General features: G+C 41.0%; 1 protein-coding gene across 2 annotated transcripts in view; it reads left to right on the top strand.

Annotated features, from left to right (window-relative positions):
* Positions 1-12,578, top strand: part of MAN1A1 (mannosidase alpha class 1A member 1) — a 142,828-nt gene that overhangs the window by 115,591 nt on the left and 14,659 nt on the right. For both annotated transcript variants that reach the window (XM_036413235.2, XM_045573274.1), the window contains 3 exons: positions 3,916-4,039; positions 5,149-5,242; positions 11,561-11,676. In XM_036413235.2, coding sequence (XP_036269128.1) covers positions 3,916-4,039; positions 5,149-5,242; positions 11,561-11,676 — 334 coding nt within the window. The remainder of the gene's footprint in view (positions 1-3,915; positions 4,040-5,148; positions 5,243-11,560; positions 11,677-12,578) is intronic.

Below are 12,578 nucleotides of genomic sequence, written 5' to 3'. Positions count from 1 at the left end.
AAATGTTATTAGTAGGAAATCATTAGGAAGAGAACATACATTTATAGTATTTATTGGAGGGGAGGAAATCTGAATATAAGTGGATCCCTGCAGTTCAAACCCATGTTGTTGAAGTGTCAACTGCTTATTAAAATGACACTCCAAATTAAAATGGGAAAACTGGAGATTGGAGGAAACAGAAAGAAATGAAATTAGAATGACACAAAAGTCTGAAGTTCTGTTCCAGGATTCCTTGAACCAAAACAAACACTTGGCAGCTCCCCAGACCATGCTAATTGCCTTTTTGTGTATACATTTCCATATGCTGACTCATGGTTTTGGCTTAAAATGCAGTCATTGTAACCCCACTTGGAATATTAATAAAATACTCTTTTCTTTCATGCCTGCCTTGTGGAACTAATAGTTTCTGAACACAAGCTGTTACTTTATCTTTAAAATATTTTTTAAATAGTATTCGTGTTGGTAAAATAAAGACAAAATAGTTAAAGAACACCAGGACTGCCTTTAAAACACTGTGATGATGGAACTGCGATTAAAGACATTTTTAATTGAATGTATTGGGGTGACATTGCTTAATAAAATTATATAGGTTTCATCTGTACACCTCTGTAACACATCGTCTGTACGTTGTATTGTGTATTCACCACACTGAGTCAAGTCCAAGACATTTTAAATCCCCTATTCCTTCCGATGAGATTCATATGGAGCCAGAGGCCTAGAAAGCTTAGCCTTTTGTATCATGCTGTGTCCAGGGCACCCTGACCACCAGACCAGAGGAGCAAGACTCTGTGTATTCGATTCCCTTTGTCTCAGCTCCACCATTTTGGTGTCAAATGCCCACTGTCCATATATGTCACTTTAGATATTAGAGCCATACAAGTACATAGGTTCCTGAGTAGAGTCGTAGAATTTAAAGATAAAAAAGATCCTAAGACTCACTCCGTGAGTAACTAGAACTTAGTTCTCACTCATTGCACATGTGCTGTGGAAGCCGGCACCATTTCCCTGACACGCACATGCATTTTAGCTGTGATGGCCCCACAGTCTATGGCCCGAGCCAACCTCTGAGTCTTTAAACTTTTGCCTAAGACAGGGCAAGTGGCCTTATTTAATATCTAAATATAATGATGCTTCCTCTGATTTCTTGAAATCCTTCCTTGACCAATGCAAATGCTGATCTTACAATTTTACTGAAATGCATTAATTCTGTAGGTTGAAAAAGTGGTAACCTAAGCCATCCTTTCATATAACATCATATGTACTCTAAACTCAGCATCCTTTCTGCTATCATGAGATAGCCTTTTCCATGCTTTTGATGTTCTTGTCCCTATGTAATTAAACAGTGATAGAAAAGAATGCTGTTTGCCTGTTGATATGAATGTGTGCAAAGAAGGAGGGGGGTTATAGATAAAATCCTTTTAAATCTTACTTGCTTAAAAACATATTAAAGTTTTCATTATATCTCTGGTTTTCTCTCTTGCCTTACCATGTTAATAGCTGGGAGCAAATGTCTGGATACAAAAGTAATTTGCATTGCAGTTTAGTGTGTATGTACTGTGTACATTTTCCATCTGAGGGTGCTACCACACGCTCTCCTACCCTGTACTGGAAAGAACCAGTCCAGGACACCTGGGAGTGGGCTGGCTTCCTCAGCACGCTGTCCTCTGTCCTCTCCAAAATGAGGTCATCCTGCCCTCCCCTCCTGGCACCGCCATACATGGCAGCGTTGGGCTTAATAGTTTCTCTAGAACCTAGAAATTCGTAATTTTGCTCAAAGTGCTCATTGACTTTGGTCAGTGATAGCATGGTTGGGCTATAAAAAATAATGTCATGAAAACATATTAATGACCAATTACTATGTGCATTTGCCATATGTTAATAAAACCTTAATGTAGCTGTTCCTCCTATCTGGATGGTTAGATGTTCTTTCTGTGTAAGTCGACCATGAAAATAATTACTGACTCATGTTTTCTCAGAACTTAATAAATATCAGGCATTTCCAAAATAAATGAATATCTGATTTTCTGATCTGCTTACTTTTTTAAAAAATATTTTTTAACTGATTTTAGAAAGAAAGGGAGAAGGAAAGAGAGCTAGAAACATCAATGATGAGAGAGACCATTGATTGGCTGCCTCCTGCACAACCCCTACTATGGATCAAGCTTGCAACCTGGGCATGTGCCCTGACCAGAACTAAACATGGAACCCTTCAGTCTGCAGGCCAACGTTCTATCCACCGAGCCAAACCAGCAAGGGCCTCTTTTGCTTACTTTTTTATGAGATGTACTGTAAGTCAACGTTTTAGAGCAAAGTGTAGATCTTGCTCTACAAAGAAATCAGGAGTCAGAGTGAAGCCAGCTGAGAAGTCACGTATCAGCTGTCCACATTGCTTTCCTTTTCTTCAGCCTTCCCTGGCAGCCCTGCAGCAGGACACGCAAACTGGAAGGCTTTGCCCAGAGCTAAGAAAACAGAAGGAAAAGGCAGAGGGGTTAGCAAATCTAGGGGACACCAGGAACTGTATTTAACTGGGTCCAACCTGGGAAGAAAGGAAAGTGAGACTCACACGTGGCCTCAGTAGAACCCATGGCCTTCTCTCCTGCTGGCTTTCCTGCGCTCCACTCAACAGGCACTGCAGCGGCCTCCCGCTCCCAGCCAGCCCTTCTGCTGTGTGTCTCCATGGCCACATTCTCCCTCTCTCCATTCCTTCCTCACGGCTTCTTATTTATCCTTCACGAATCAACTCAGGACCCCCTCTTTGAAGAAGCCTTTTGTGATCCTCACTGCGTTGGGTGTCATGTCCTGGCTGTAGGTGCCCGGGGAACTCTACACACATTTACCCTGGCACTTACCACAGTCAGTTGGAATTATTCATGCTTAGATCTTTCTCTCCCGTTATACTATAAGGTCTTTGAGAAAAGAGTGATTTATTCATCATAACCATCTTACAACCCAGCATCAGGCATAGTCCGTGGCAAATAGTTGGCATTTAGTAAATATGCATCTGAGCTAAAACCAACATGTGGGTTTTCAAATTCCTGCGAGGGAATTGACTGGTCGGGAGAATCATGACTTTATTCTTTATTTGAATTATTACCTATGCCTTGACAGTTTAAGTGGCTTTTCAGAAATAAACTGTACCCAAGAGTATGATCATATTTCAGTAGTGTGTGTGTGTGTGTGTATTTAGGACTTACTCTTTTTAAAGAGAATTTTTCCAAGATGAGAGGCAATAATTTTTGAAGCTCCTGCCTTTGACCCCTTTTAAATTTGAATTACATGAATTTGCTGACATTTTTAAGCATAGATTAAATATGTCAGGGAATGAGTAAATCCTTAAAAAATGTACTTAGGATATAGGTAAACGAGTGTGAAGAGAAACATAGGAAAGGAAGTTCAGTAAATGGAAGGTTTGGAGAGGGTATGGTGTCAGTGGATTACTAATGAATCTTTGAAAGTTATCCAATACCCAAGAAAAAACTGTACATTATGTGAATGTCTACAGCAGTCCATGGAATCTCAGGCTGAAATTAATTAAAATGTTGAAGTGCTGTAGGTCGGATTTGGGACACAGTGGGGATGTTTTGGTATGATTCTGTTTAATATTCTACTTGGAACAGGTATACATCTCTATGTGGCACATGTACCTTCCAAAATATTTATCTGTTCATCACCACCAGCAAGCACATAGCAGCTTCTCTGTGACTTAAGTCAACACCGATTTTCAATTTGGAAATAGAAGTGAAAGCCTGAGACTGGTACCCAGTCAAAGACAACAATGCTTTCAAATATCCAGAGTGGGCTAAAAGCTAAGGAGCCATTCTTCAAAAGCTGAACCTTTCACTTCTACTGTGGAGAACCGGTGGAAAAAATGGAATTAGTCTGACCCATAACTCTTCCATCTGTTCTCCTCTCTAGTGGGATTGGAAGGAACTGGCCCTGGGCCTCGGGAGGCAGCAGCATTCTGGCCGAATTTGGGACCCTGCATTTGGAATTCATGCACCTGAGCCAATTGTCAGGAGACCCCGTCTTTGCTGAAAAGGTGAGATTCTCATCAATTGTGAGAAACGGTGTCCTCTGCTGAGAGGCCTGATGATGTTGGATGTGGAAGAGAACAACCACATTTAATAAAGCAGCCTTTCATGAAGTTTTGTCACATGCGCCTTTCCTTGAACCAACTGTGAGCTCCCCGTCTTTCCACAGCATGATTCCAGCTCAGTGTGAGAGCACCTGGCTTCCAAGGCTGATTCCCTACCTCTCAACCACGTCACTTTCTCAGGACTCTTTTTCTTACTAAAAATATGTAAAGTTGTATGGACTATACGAACCAAGCATATGAAATACTTTTTAAACTCAAAGTGTTATATGAATGCAAAGTAGCTATTGAATTAACTTCTAATTTTTAAGAAGCAAACATCAATATTTGAATAAATCCATTTTCACCCCACCATGCTGCCCTTAGCTTTCAACCCACTTCTCTGCTCCACTCACAGCCACACACTCTCTGGCACCCCAGTCATACCGGTTACACACACACACACACACTCACACACGTCTTCAGTCATCACCCCCAGCATAACATCAGCCCTCGGGGCCTGCAAGGCCTGCGTCTCCCTTTTGCTTCCTGTCCTCCCAACCCACTCTCTGTTCATGGCCTTTGCCCTTTGCCCAGGTCGCTCTCCCTCCAATTTCTGCATGACTTGCTCCTTCGTTTCTTAAAGTGTCTGCTCCAGTACTCTTCCATCAACCTCCCCAGCTCACCCTGAGTAACAGCCTCACCGCTCCACAGCCTTCTGTCCTATTACCGGCCTGTGTGTTTTCCATGGCACTTATCACGGCGGGCATAGACCTCGCATTGCAGATGGGATGTTTCTTTATGCGATGTCTTTTCTTTATGCGATGACTTTGCTTATCCACTGAAATGTCACTAGTTCCTTGGACGGCATCTGGGATACGGCAGATCAGTGTGACTGTGTTCCTTACTGCCTGTTATTTTTGTAAGCTGGTAGCGATTAATTTGTTCTAATCCTGCACCATTTAAATCAACTTTTTTTTTTCTAATATGGAAAACTATCATCAAGAAAGAGAGAAGAATGACACCAAAATTGTTTTTTGAATTTTCCTAGTAACATTTTATTTTCTATTTTGTAGGTAATGAATATCCGCACAGTACTGAACAAACTGGTTAAACCACAAGGCCTTTATCCTAACTATCTGAATCCCAGTAGTGGACAGTGGGGTCAATGTAAGTTAAAAGATTATCATTGTTTGTCCTGGTGGGTGTGTCTCTGGTTAGAGTGTTGGCCCGTGCAAAGAAGGGTCTCGGGTTCGGTTCCCGGTTAAGGGCCATACCTGGGTTGCAGGCTACATCTCGGCCCATTCAGGGAGAGTGTGGGAGGAAACCAATCAATGTGTCTCTCATACTGATGTCTCTCTCCCTCACTTCCCCTCCCTCCCCTCCACTCTCTCTAAAAATGAATGGAAAGACTATCCTTGGGTGAGGATGAACAACAATGAAAAAAAAGATTAGCATTGTTTTAGCTCTTTATGATACCCAGCACCATCCTGGTAACAGAGAGAGAAAGCAGAATAAAGCACAGTATTTGTGGAGATTGTTTAGAAAAGGAGAAAGAAGACCTGGTCCCTTTAATAAATAGGCTTCTGTCACTAGACAGACTGTAAGTGTTACCTGGAAACTAGAGTGTTTTGCTTTTCATGTGGAACTGTGAGCATGATGACATATAAGCACATTTAAAGCTATTGATCAGAAAGGGAAGATCTAGCCAGGGTAGTGGGGGAATGTTAGCCTGGAACAAACTAAACCTGTGGGTGAGGGGGCGGGGGAATTGTCCCTTAGTTTTAATGACTGTCATCAGGATTTTCTATAGAGTTACTAGATCATTCCACTTCATAACAGTTTCTTTCTGCTTGACTACAAGATGAGAGAGGAAGCCTGAGTCTTTAAGGGATGGGAAATTGAAAGAGCAAACTGCGTATTTTAAGCCAGCAGGTAACGGTTTCTTGCCGGTAGAGTTCTCCATAGGGTAGGAGAAAGAATTGTGCCAGAAGCCCTCACTGGAGATCCTGGCAGACTTTGACCAGCGGTGTAATGATTCAGAGTCGCTGAGAGAAATGTCCTCAAGCTGCTTTGGAAAACCAGTGGTAGATGAAGCAGCAGCTGAGAGCCGGTGAAGAATACTAAGTGAGATGCCTAGCTGTGCCGAGTGTGTTCGAATGCCTTACAATTGACTCTCATTTGAGTTGTTTCATTATATTTAAATGCCATATATCCTTAGATGGCTGCGCCTCACTGCTGCTTTAGAATAACTTAATAGGAAAAAAATGCTAAAATCTATGCGTGTTAGTAATGGCTTGGGAAGGCCTAGCTTTTGAGATCATAAAGCCATAACCAAGGTTGCCACGTAACCTCAGTGTGGTCCACCAATCACGGGGCATCCCAGAGACCTTTCAGAGAGTCCACAAGGTCAAAGATGTTTTTATGATAACACTGAGGCTTTCTGCCACAGCGCTGGCATTTGCACCGAGGTTCCAAAAGTACTGAGGGGCAAAACTACTAAAGTGAGAACCATAGCCGAGGCTCCAAACAGTCGTCACATTTTTTTTAATATATTTTATTGATTTTTGTACAGAGAGAAAGAGAGAGGGGTAGATAGTTAGAAACATTGATGAGAGAGAATCATCGATCAGCTGCCTCTTGCACACCTCCTATCAGGGATGTGCCCGAAACCAAGGTACATGCCCCTGACCGGAATCGAACCTGGGACCTTTCAGTCCGCAGGCCGGCCGACGCTCTATCTACTGAGCCAAACTGGTTTTGCCCAGTCGTCACATTTTAAATCTTCACAGCGGGTTTGAATAAAAAGAAGGGAGGGGGGAAAAAAAGAAAGAAAAAAAAAGCCAGTTTCACTTAGGAATGTTCATAATGAAGCAAAAATAAATTATTGATTCTTGTACATCTCAGCCATTGAATACCTATCTTTGTAATATTCCGTGTGATTAAATCCAAAGTACACTTAAAGCACTTCTGCTGCTTAATAAAGAACAGCGGTTGCCTCACAGAACAGCACTTGTGTGATCCTGAGTCCTGAGCTGAACTTACTGTTTCACAGTCACCCGTTCTACTTGAAAGAACAGCTGAAGACAGACTGGTTTTTCCGAGTGGGGCCATTAGTAGATGTGTTTTTGAAAATGAGCCTGTGCACTGAAGGAAAACTGGCAGTGTCTGTCCCGATGAGAAAGTTTGAACTGCATGAAAATTAGAATCTCGGGAAAGGTGTCTACGCCACCAGGAATGAACTCATTGCCTTAAGCCATGCTGGAAGACTGTTCTGATGAGATTGGTGGTGATATTAACAAATGTATAGTGAAATGTGTCAACATTTGGAAGATCAGAGCAATTCGAGTGAGCAGTATTTTCCGAATGACCAATGCATGTTTTTACAAAAATCATGAAAAAGATCTGTTCAAAGCACAAGGGAGACCGATGGATTTTAATGCAATAGTACAAAAATGCATTGATATGGTTTCTAATTCTACATTGCAACTTTTTTAAAACACTCTAACTTGGGGGGGGAAAAACAAAAAAAACAAAACAAAACAAAACAAAAAAAAAAAAAAAAAAAAAAACTTGTCATGTTTTGTTGTAGTATCAGAGAAAAATATCCACCATAATCTGAAAAGACTTAAATGTTCTTCCCTTTGCAGCTGGATAACTGTGAGACGGGTTTTCTTCATCTGTTTCAGCCAGGACAACATATAGTATTGGTGGAATATAGAGCAGATATGAAAATCCACCTGTGTTCTAGAACAGGAAATGTCAAAGAGATTTACAAAAATATGAAATAGTGTCACTCTTCTCACTAATTACTTTTTTGTAAAAATATAACATTTTTATGAAAAAGGTTGTTATGAGGGGTATATTATTATTGTTTTAAATATATTAAGAAAATATATTAAATTCTGTTTTATTTTCCAATATTGTAAATATTGGTAATATTACAGAAACAAGTTTTCTGGAGTGTGTATTCATTTTTGAAAGTGTAGGGGATGCCCTGGCCAGTTTTGCTCAGTGGTTGGAGCTTCTGCCCACACACCAAAGGGTGGTGGGTTCGATTCAATGTCAAGGACACGTACCTCGGTTGCAGGTTCTATCCTGGCTCGGTAGGGGTGTGAGTGGGAGGCAATCAATAGATGTGTTTCTCTCACATCGATGCTTCTGTCTCCTCTCCCGCCTCCCCCCACTCTATCTGAAAGCAATGGGAAAAGCAAAGGTGAAGATTTTTAAAAATATGTAAAGGAGTGCTAAGACCTAAAAAGTTTGAAAGCCACTGGAGTTTTTGGGATAAAGCAGAACTGGAGTAGCTTTCTAAGGACGAAATGGCCAGATGTGGTTCTCTTAAAAGGCCAGGGTTTTTGGAGTTCTCCTCATGGAAGTTCAAAAGTTGAAGAAAAGTCTGAGGGTTTACTGTTTTACTTTCCCTGTGACTTCGGGTTTAGGAGTCACTACGGGAAGGGACAAAGAGTCCGTTGTACTGGTCCATCCTGGCTTCACCTTCCGGGTCACAAATACTATCTATGTGGCCATGTTTCCTGGTACAAAGAGCCTTTACATGTGGACTGCTTATGGGTCCGTTTCCTGGTGGAAAAACAAACCGGGCCGATGAGTCCCCTGTCTCTCCTCCTCCACCCTCTCCTGGGCTCCAACCACAAGGAAGCCTTATGTTTTTATTCTTTAATCAAGCCTGCTTGGCCGTGCCCAGATTTGTGCCTGTTCTGTTTCTTTCTGATTCTACCAAGGCCCAGCTCCAATGCCATTTCTTCTGGGAGACCTTCGTGTTCAAGACTCCTGTTGGAATTTGTCAGCACCCATTCCCCCTCTACGCACCCCCTTCTTCCTCCTCGTCCCAACACAGTCCTTTTCCTAGTGGTTCATTTACTTACCCTCCACCTAGAGACCCAGACTTTTGAGGGCTATGACTTTGTCTTAGTCATATTTGTTAACCCAACACACTGTATCTTGCACCTAGTAGGTGTTCACTTAACTTGAATTTTGTGGACATTCACGCCTTCTGTATGCAATCTGGCTCTCTCTCTCTCTCTGCCTCTGCTCTTAATAGCGGTTCTATTTATCCTCTTGGAACAGTTTCCCATGGTCTTCAGCTGTGACTAAGACACAGCATCTGGCCCTGGTCACTAGTCATGGAAAGAGATCCAGTGGCTGTTGAGACCAGATGTGGGGCTCCATGTCAATAAGCAATAATCATCACCCTTCTTTCAATACTATAACACCACTAATGTACGTATAATGCCACTAGCATCACGGGGGAATTGCTCTGAGGAATTCAGGTTCAGATAAAGTCTACAAAAAAATTTTTTTTAAATGAGGCTACTGAGTATTCTTTTTGTCTTCTTTTGCTATTTTTTCTCTCTTTTTAAATATTAGGGATCCTTTTATGGGAACTATTTCTATTGGGGAGAAAAGGATACATTACCTTCTTTGGAGAAGAATATAATAATGAGTGACAATAGTGCTCATTACCTTTAGAGCATTTGGGAGTAAAAACACGACATATGTTCTTTCTAGCAATAGGCGGTCCCTTCCTGCTGGCCAACTCGGGCGTGCTCTCTCCTCCACCATGAAGATATTTACACGGGCCCTGTTGCCAACACAAACAGTCCTCCAAACCAGAGGAAGCTTAGTGAGTGAGATGCTGAAATCTCCGAGGACTTTCTCTCTTGTTTCTCCTCCATGTGCCTTTATTTTTATTCTTTCCTAACATGAAAATTTTATAAGCAGGAAATTAAAAATAGTAAAAATTAAAAATTAAAAATTAAAAAATTAACTAGCATTTGCTTAAAAAAAAAAAAGTTAAAATACATGTAACACTATGTAATCCCTTTTTCCTTTTTTAAAAATCACCACATGCCCAAAATGGCTTCTTGCATCTATTATAGAATCATAAACCAAGGAGCAGTGGGGGGAGGGGAGCCCAGAGCATGCTTCTGGCTTTCAGGTCTCATCGCTTTAACTCGGAGGGCCTGTCTGGATCACGGCCATCATTCCCCATTATCTCCTTCAGGCCTCGTTGTGCTGGCAGGAGCCGGGCAGTGACCCGCCTGGCCATGCCCCGCGTACATTTGTCTCCTGCAATCATGTTTGTAAAAACAGGGCTCGTTATTGACGAGATAGGTCTTCGTCTATTTAATCTTTAAATGTCAGAGGTTTCTGTGGTGATTTACTTAGGAAACGGTAAAGGTCACTTCGAACACTGCTATTTTAAGAACCAGCTCTACAATTGCAAAAAAACACTCTTTTACATTAAAATTAAAACTATTATTCTGGGCTTTTCCAATAAAATCCGTATTTAACCACTTCACAGAGAGAGTCCTTCTGGCCTGAATGGACGTAGTCCTTGTTGGCTTAGAATTTTTGCTCTGTTCAGTTGTTTACCGAGTAGCCACTCAGTGCCATTTTCCAAAATAAGTGCATCTTGTTAATGCTCGTGTTCTCTGTGAGTTCTATGGATGACATCTGTCTTTGTAGCTACACATGCTTGAAAAACAAGAGTATAAAAGGGCAAAGGAGCCCATGTCGTGTTATTTGGTGAAGAGCAGGCAGGCCCACATGCCAGCCTCTGAATGAGTCGAATCAGATGGCACAACCCACAAGGCTGTAATCTCAGCATCTGTGAGGCTCAGGTTTCTCATTGTTAATGAGGGTACCAACCCTACAAGGTGCAGGAGTGTTGGTCCCGTATGTGGTGGGTCTGGCATAATAAATGGCTGCGGAGGATTGCAGGAATGATGTGTGAGGAAGAAAAGCTCCTGCCACTATCTTCTTTCTTACCACCCCACCCAACGTTTTTGACCTTTCTTATTTTATTGCAAGCCACGTTTTTATTTTTTTAATATATTTTTTTGATTTTTTACAGAGAGGAAGGGAAAGGGATAGAGAGTTAGAAACATCGATGAGAGAGAAACATTAATCAACTGCCTCCTGTCTACCCCCTACTGGGGATGTGCCCACAACCAAGGTACATGCCCTTGACCTGAATCGAACCCAGGACCCTTCAATCCGCAGGTCGACGCTCTATCTACTGAGCCAATCCGGTTTAGGCAACAAGCCACGTTTTTAAAAGATTTGCTAATACTCATAGCTTTGCCATGGTTTATGTTATTGAGCTAAACAATTAAATATTTATTAGAATTTATACTGTGAAACATTTCCATTTGGTATGTTTACTAGAGAACCAGATTTTTGGAATTAGTCGGGGGTGGGAGAGTGTATATATGGTTTGGGTTTTTTTTTAATCTTCCTGCTTACAAAAGTACCCTGGTAATTATTTAGAGTATATCGCATTAGTTAACAGCACATCTGCTCGTTTCAGAATATCTTTCTGAAAACAAGAGGTTTGTTGGAATTTCAATGCAACTCCAAGCTGCAGTTGACGTAGGGTTTCGCATCCTCATTGCTAATGTAGTTTTGCTGCATTATCTGAATTAAAGGCTGAATCACTCTAAAATCCATTTCCCTCCCTTGCAGATCATGTATCAGTTGGAGGACTCGGAGACAGCTTTTATGAATATTTGCTAAAGGCATGGTTAATGTCTGACAAGACAGATCTGGAAGCTAAGCAGATGTATTTTGATGCTGTTCAGGTAAACCCAATAGTTAAATCATCTTTGCCACTCAGCTTTGACTTGTAACTTACTTATTCAATCAAGCTTTAACGGGGGGGGGGGGGGGGGGGATGATGGAATACTACATAAGTGAGTTTCAAATTATTTCCAGTGAGGAAGAGTAAACTATCTGCTAACGTAACTATAACAATAGTCATACTCGATGTATGCAGTTCTCAGAGGGCAATTAAGTTTTTTACATAATTCAAACCTCGGTGAGGATTTACATATCTGAAAGGAAAAGGTTTGCATATCTAAAAAAAAAAAAAAAGAAAAAGAATATTTCTGTGCTTAGAGTCCATTACAATTATGGAGAGGAAAAAAATCCTGAATTTATATTCTGAAAATTGACTAAGTTAAAATGGCCCACCTATACATTTGAAATAAACTTATCTCCAGAGATACATGGACAGTACTCTCAAATAAAAATCTGAAGCCACCCTAATATTTATTGACAGTTTTCAGTGGTCCTTTAAAACGGGGGAGGAATGAGAGGGAACAAACACTTGTTGAATTGAGGACTGTGTGCGAAGAAGTGTTAGGTGGATACTCTAAAGTTCTGATTTATTTCCTCACAGTTTAGATGTTATTCACCTTGTGTTACAGATTGCATGACAGTTGTATTACAGACAAGACAACTGAATGTCAGGTTGAGCGTGAAATAAAAATTCAGATTAAAATTTGTGTCAACACCTCACCCCTATGGGTTTATTTGTGAATAGGACTTCCGTACTCACATATATATTTCTTTCTGGGCAGTAAGTTAATGAGGTAAGTCAGAAACTGCTTAGCAAAATCTTTAGGAAGTGGCCAGTGTGAGAGTAAACTAAACCTCAGTCAAAAATGAAAATAAAATTTGAAAGTAAAAAAAAAAAATTATT

The sequence above is a fragment of the Pipistrellus kuhlii genome, unplaced genomic scaffold, assembly GCF_014108245.1.
Source record: "Pipistrellus kuhlii isolate mPipKuh1 unplaced genomic scaffold, mPipKuh1.p scaffold_m20_p_5, whole genome shotgun sequence".
NCBI lineage: Eukaryota > Metazoa > Chordata > Mammalia > Chiroptera > Vespertilionidae > Pipistrellus > Pipistrellus kuhlii.
This window is presented reverse-complemented; position numbering and strand designations above follow the sequence as displayed.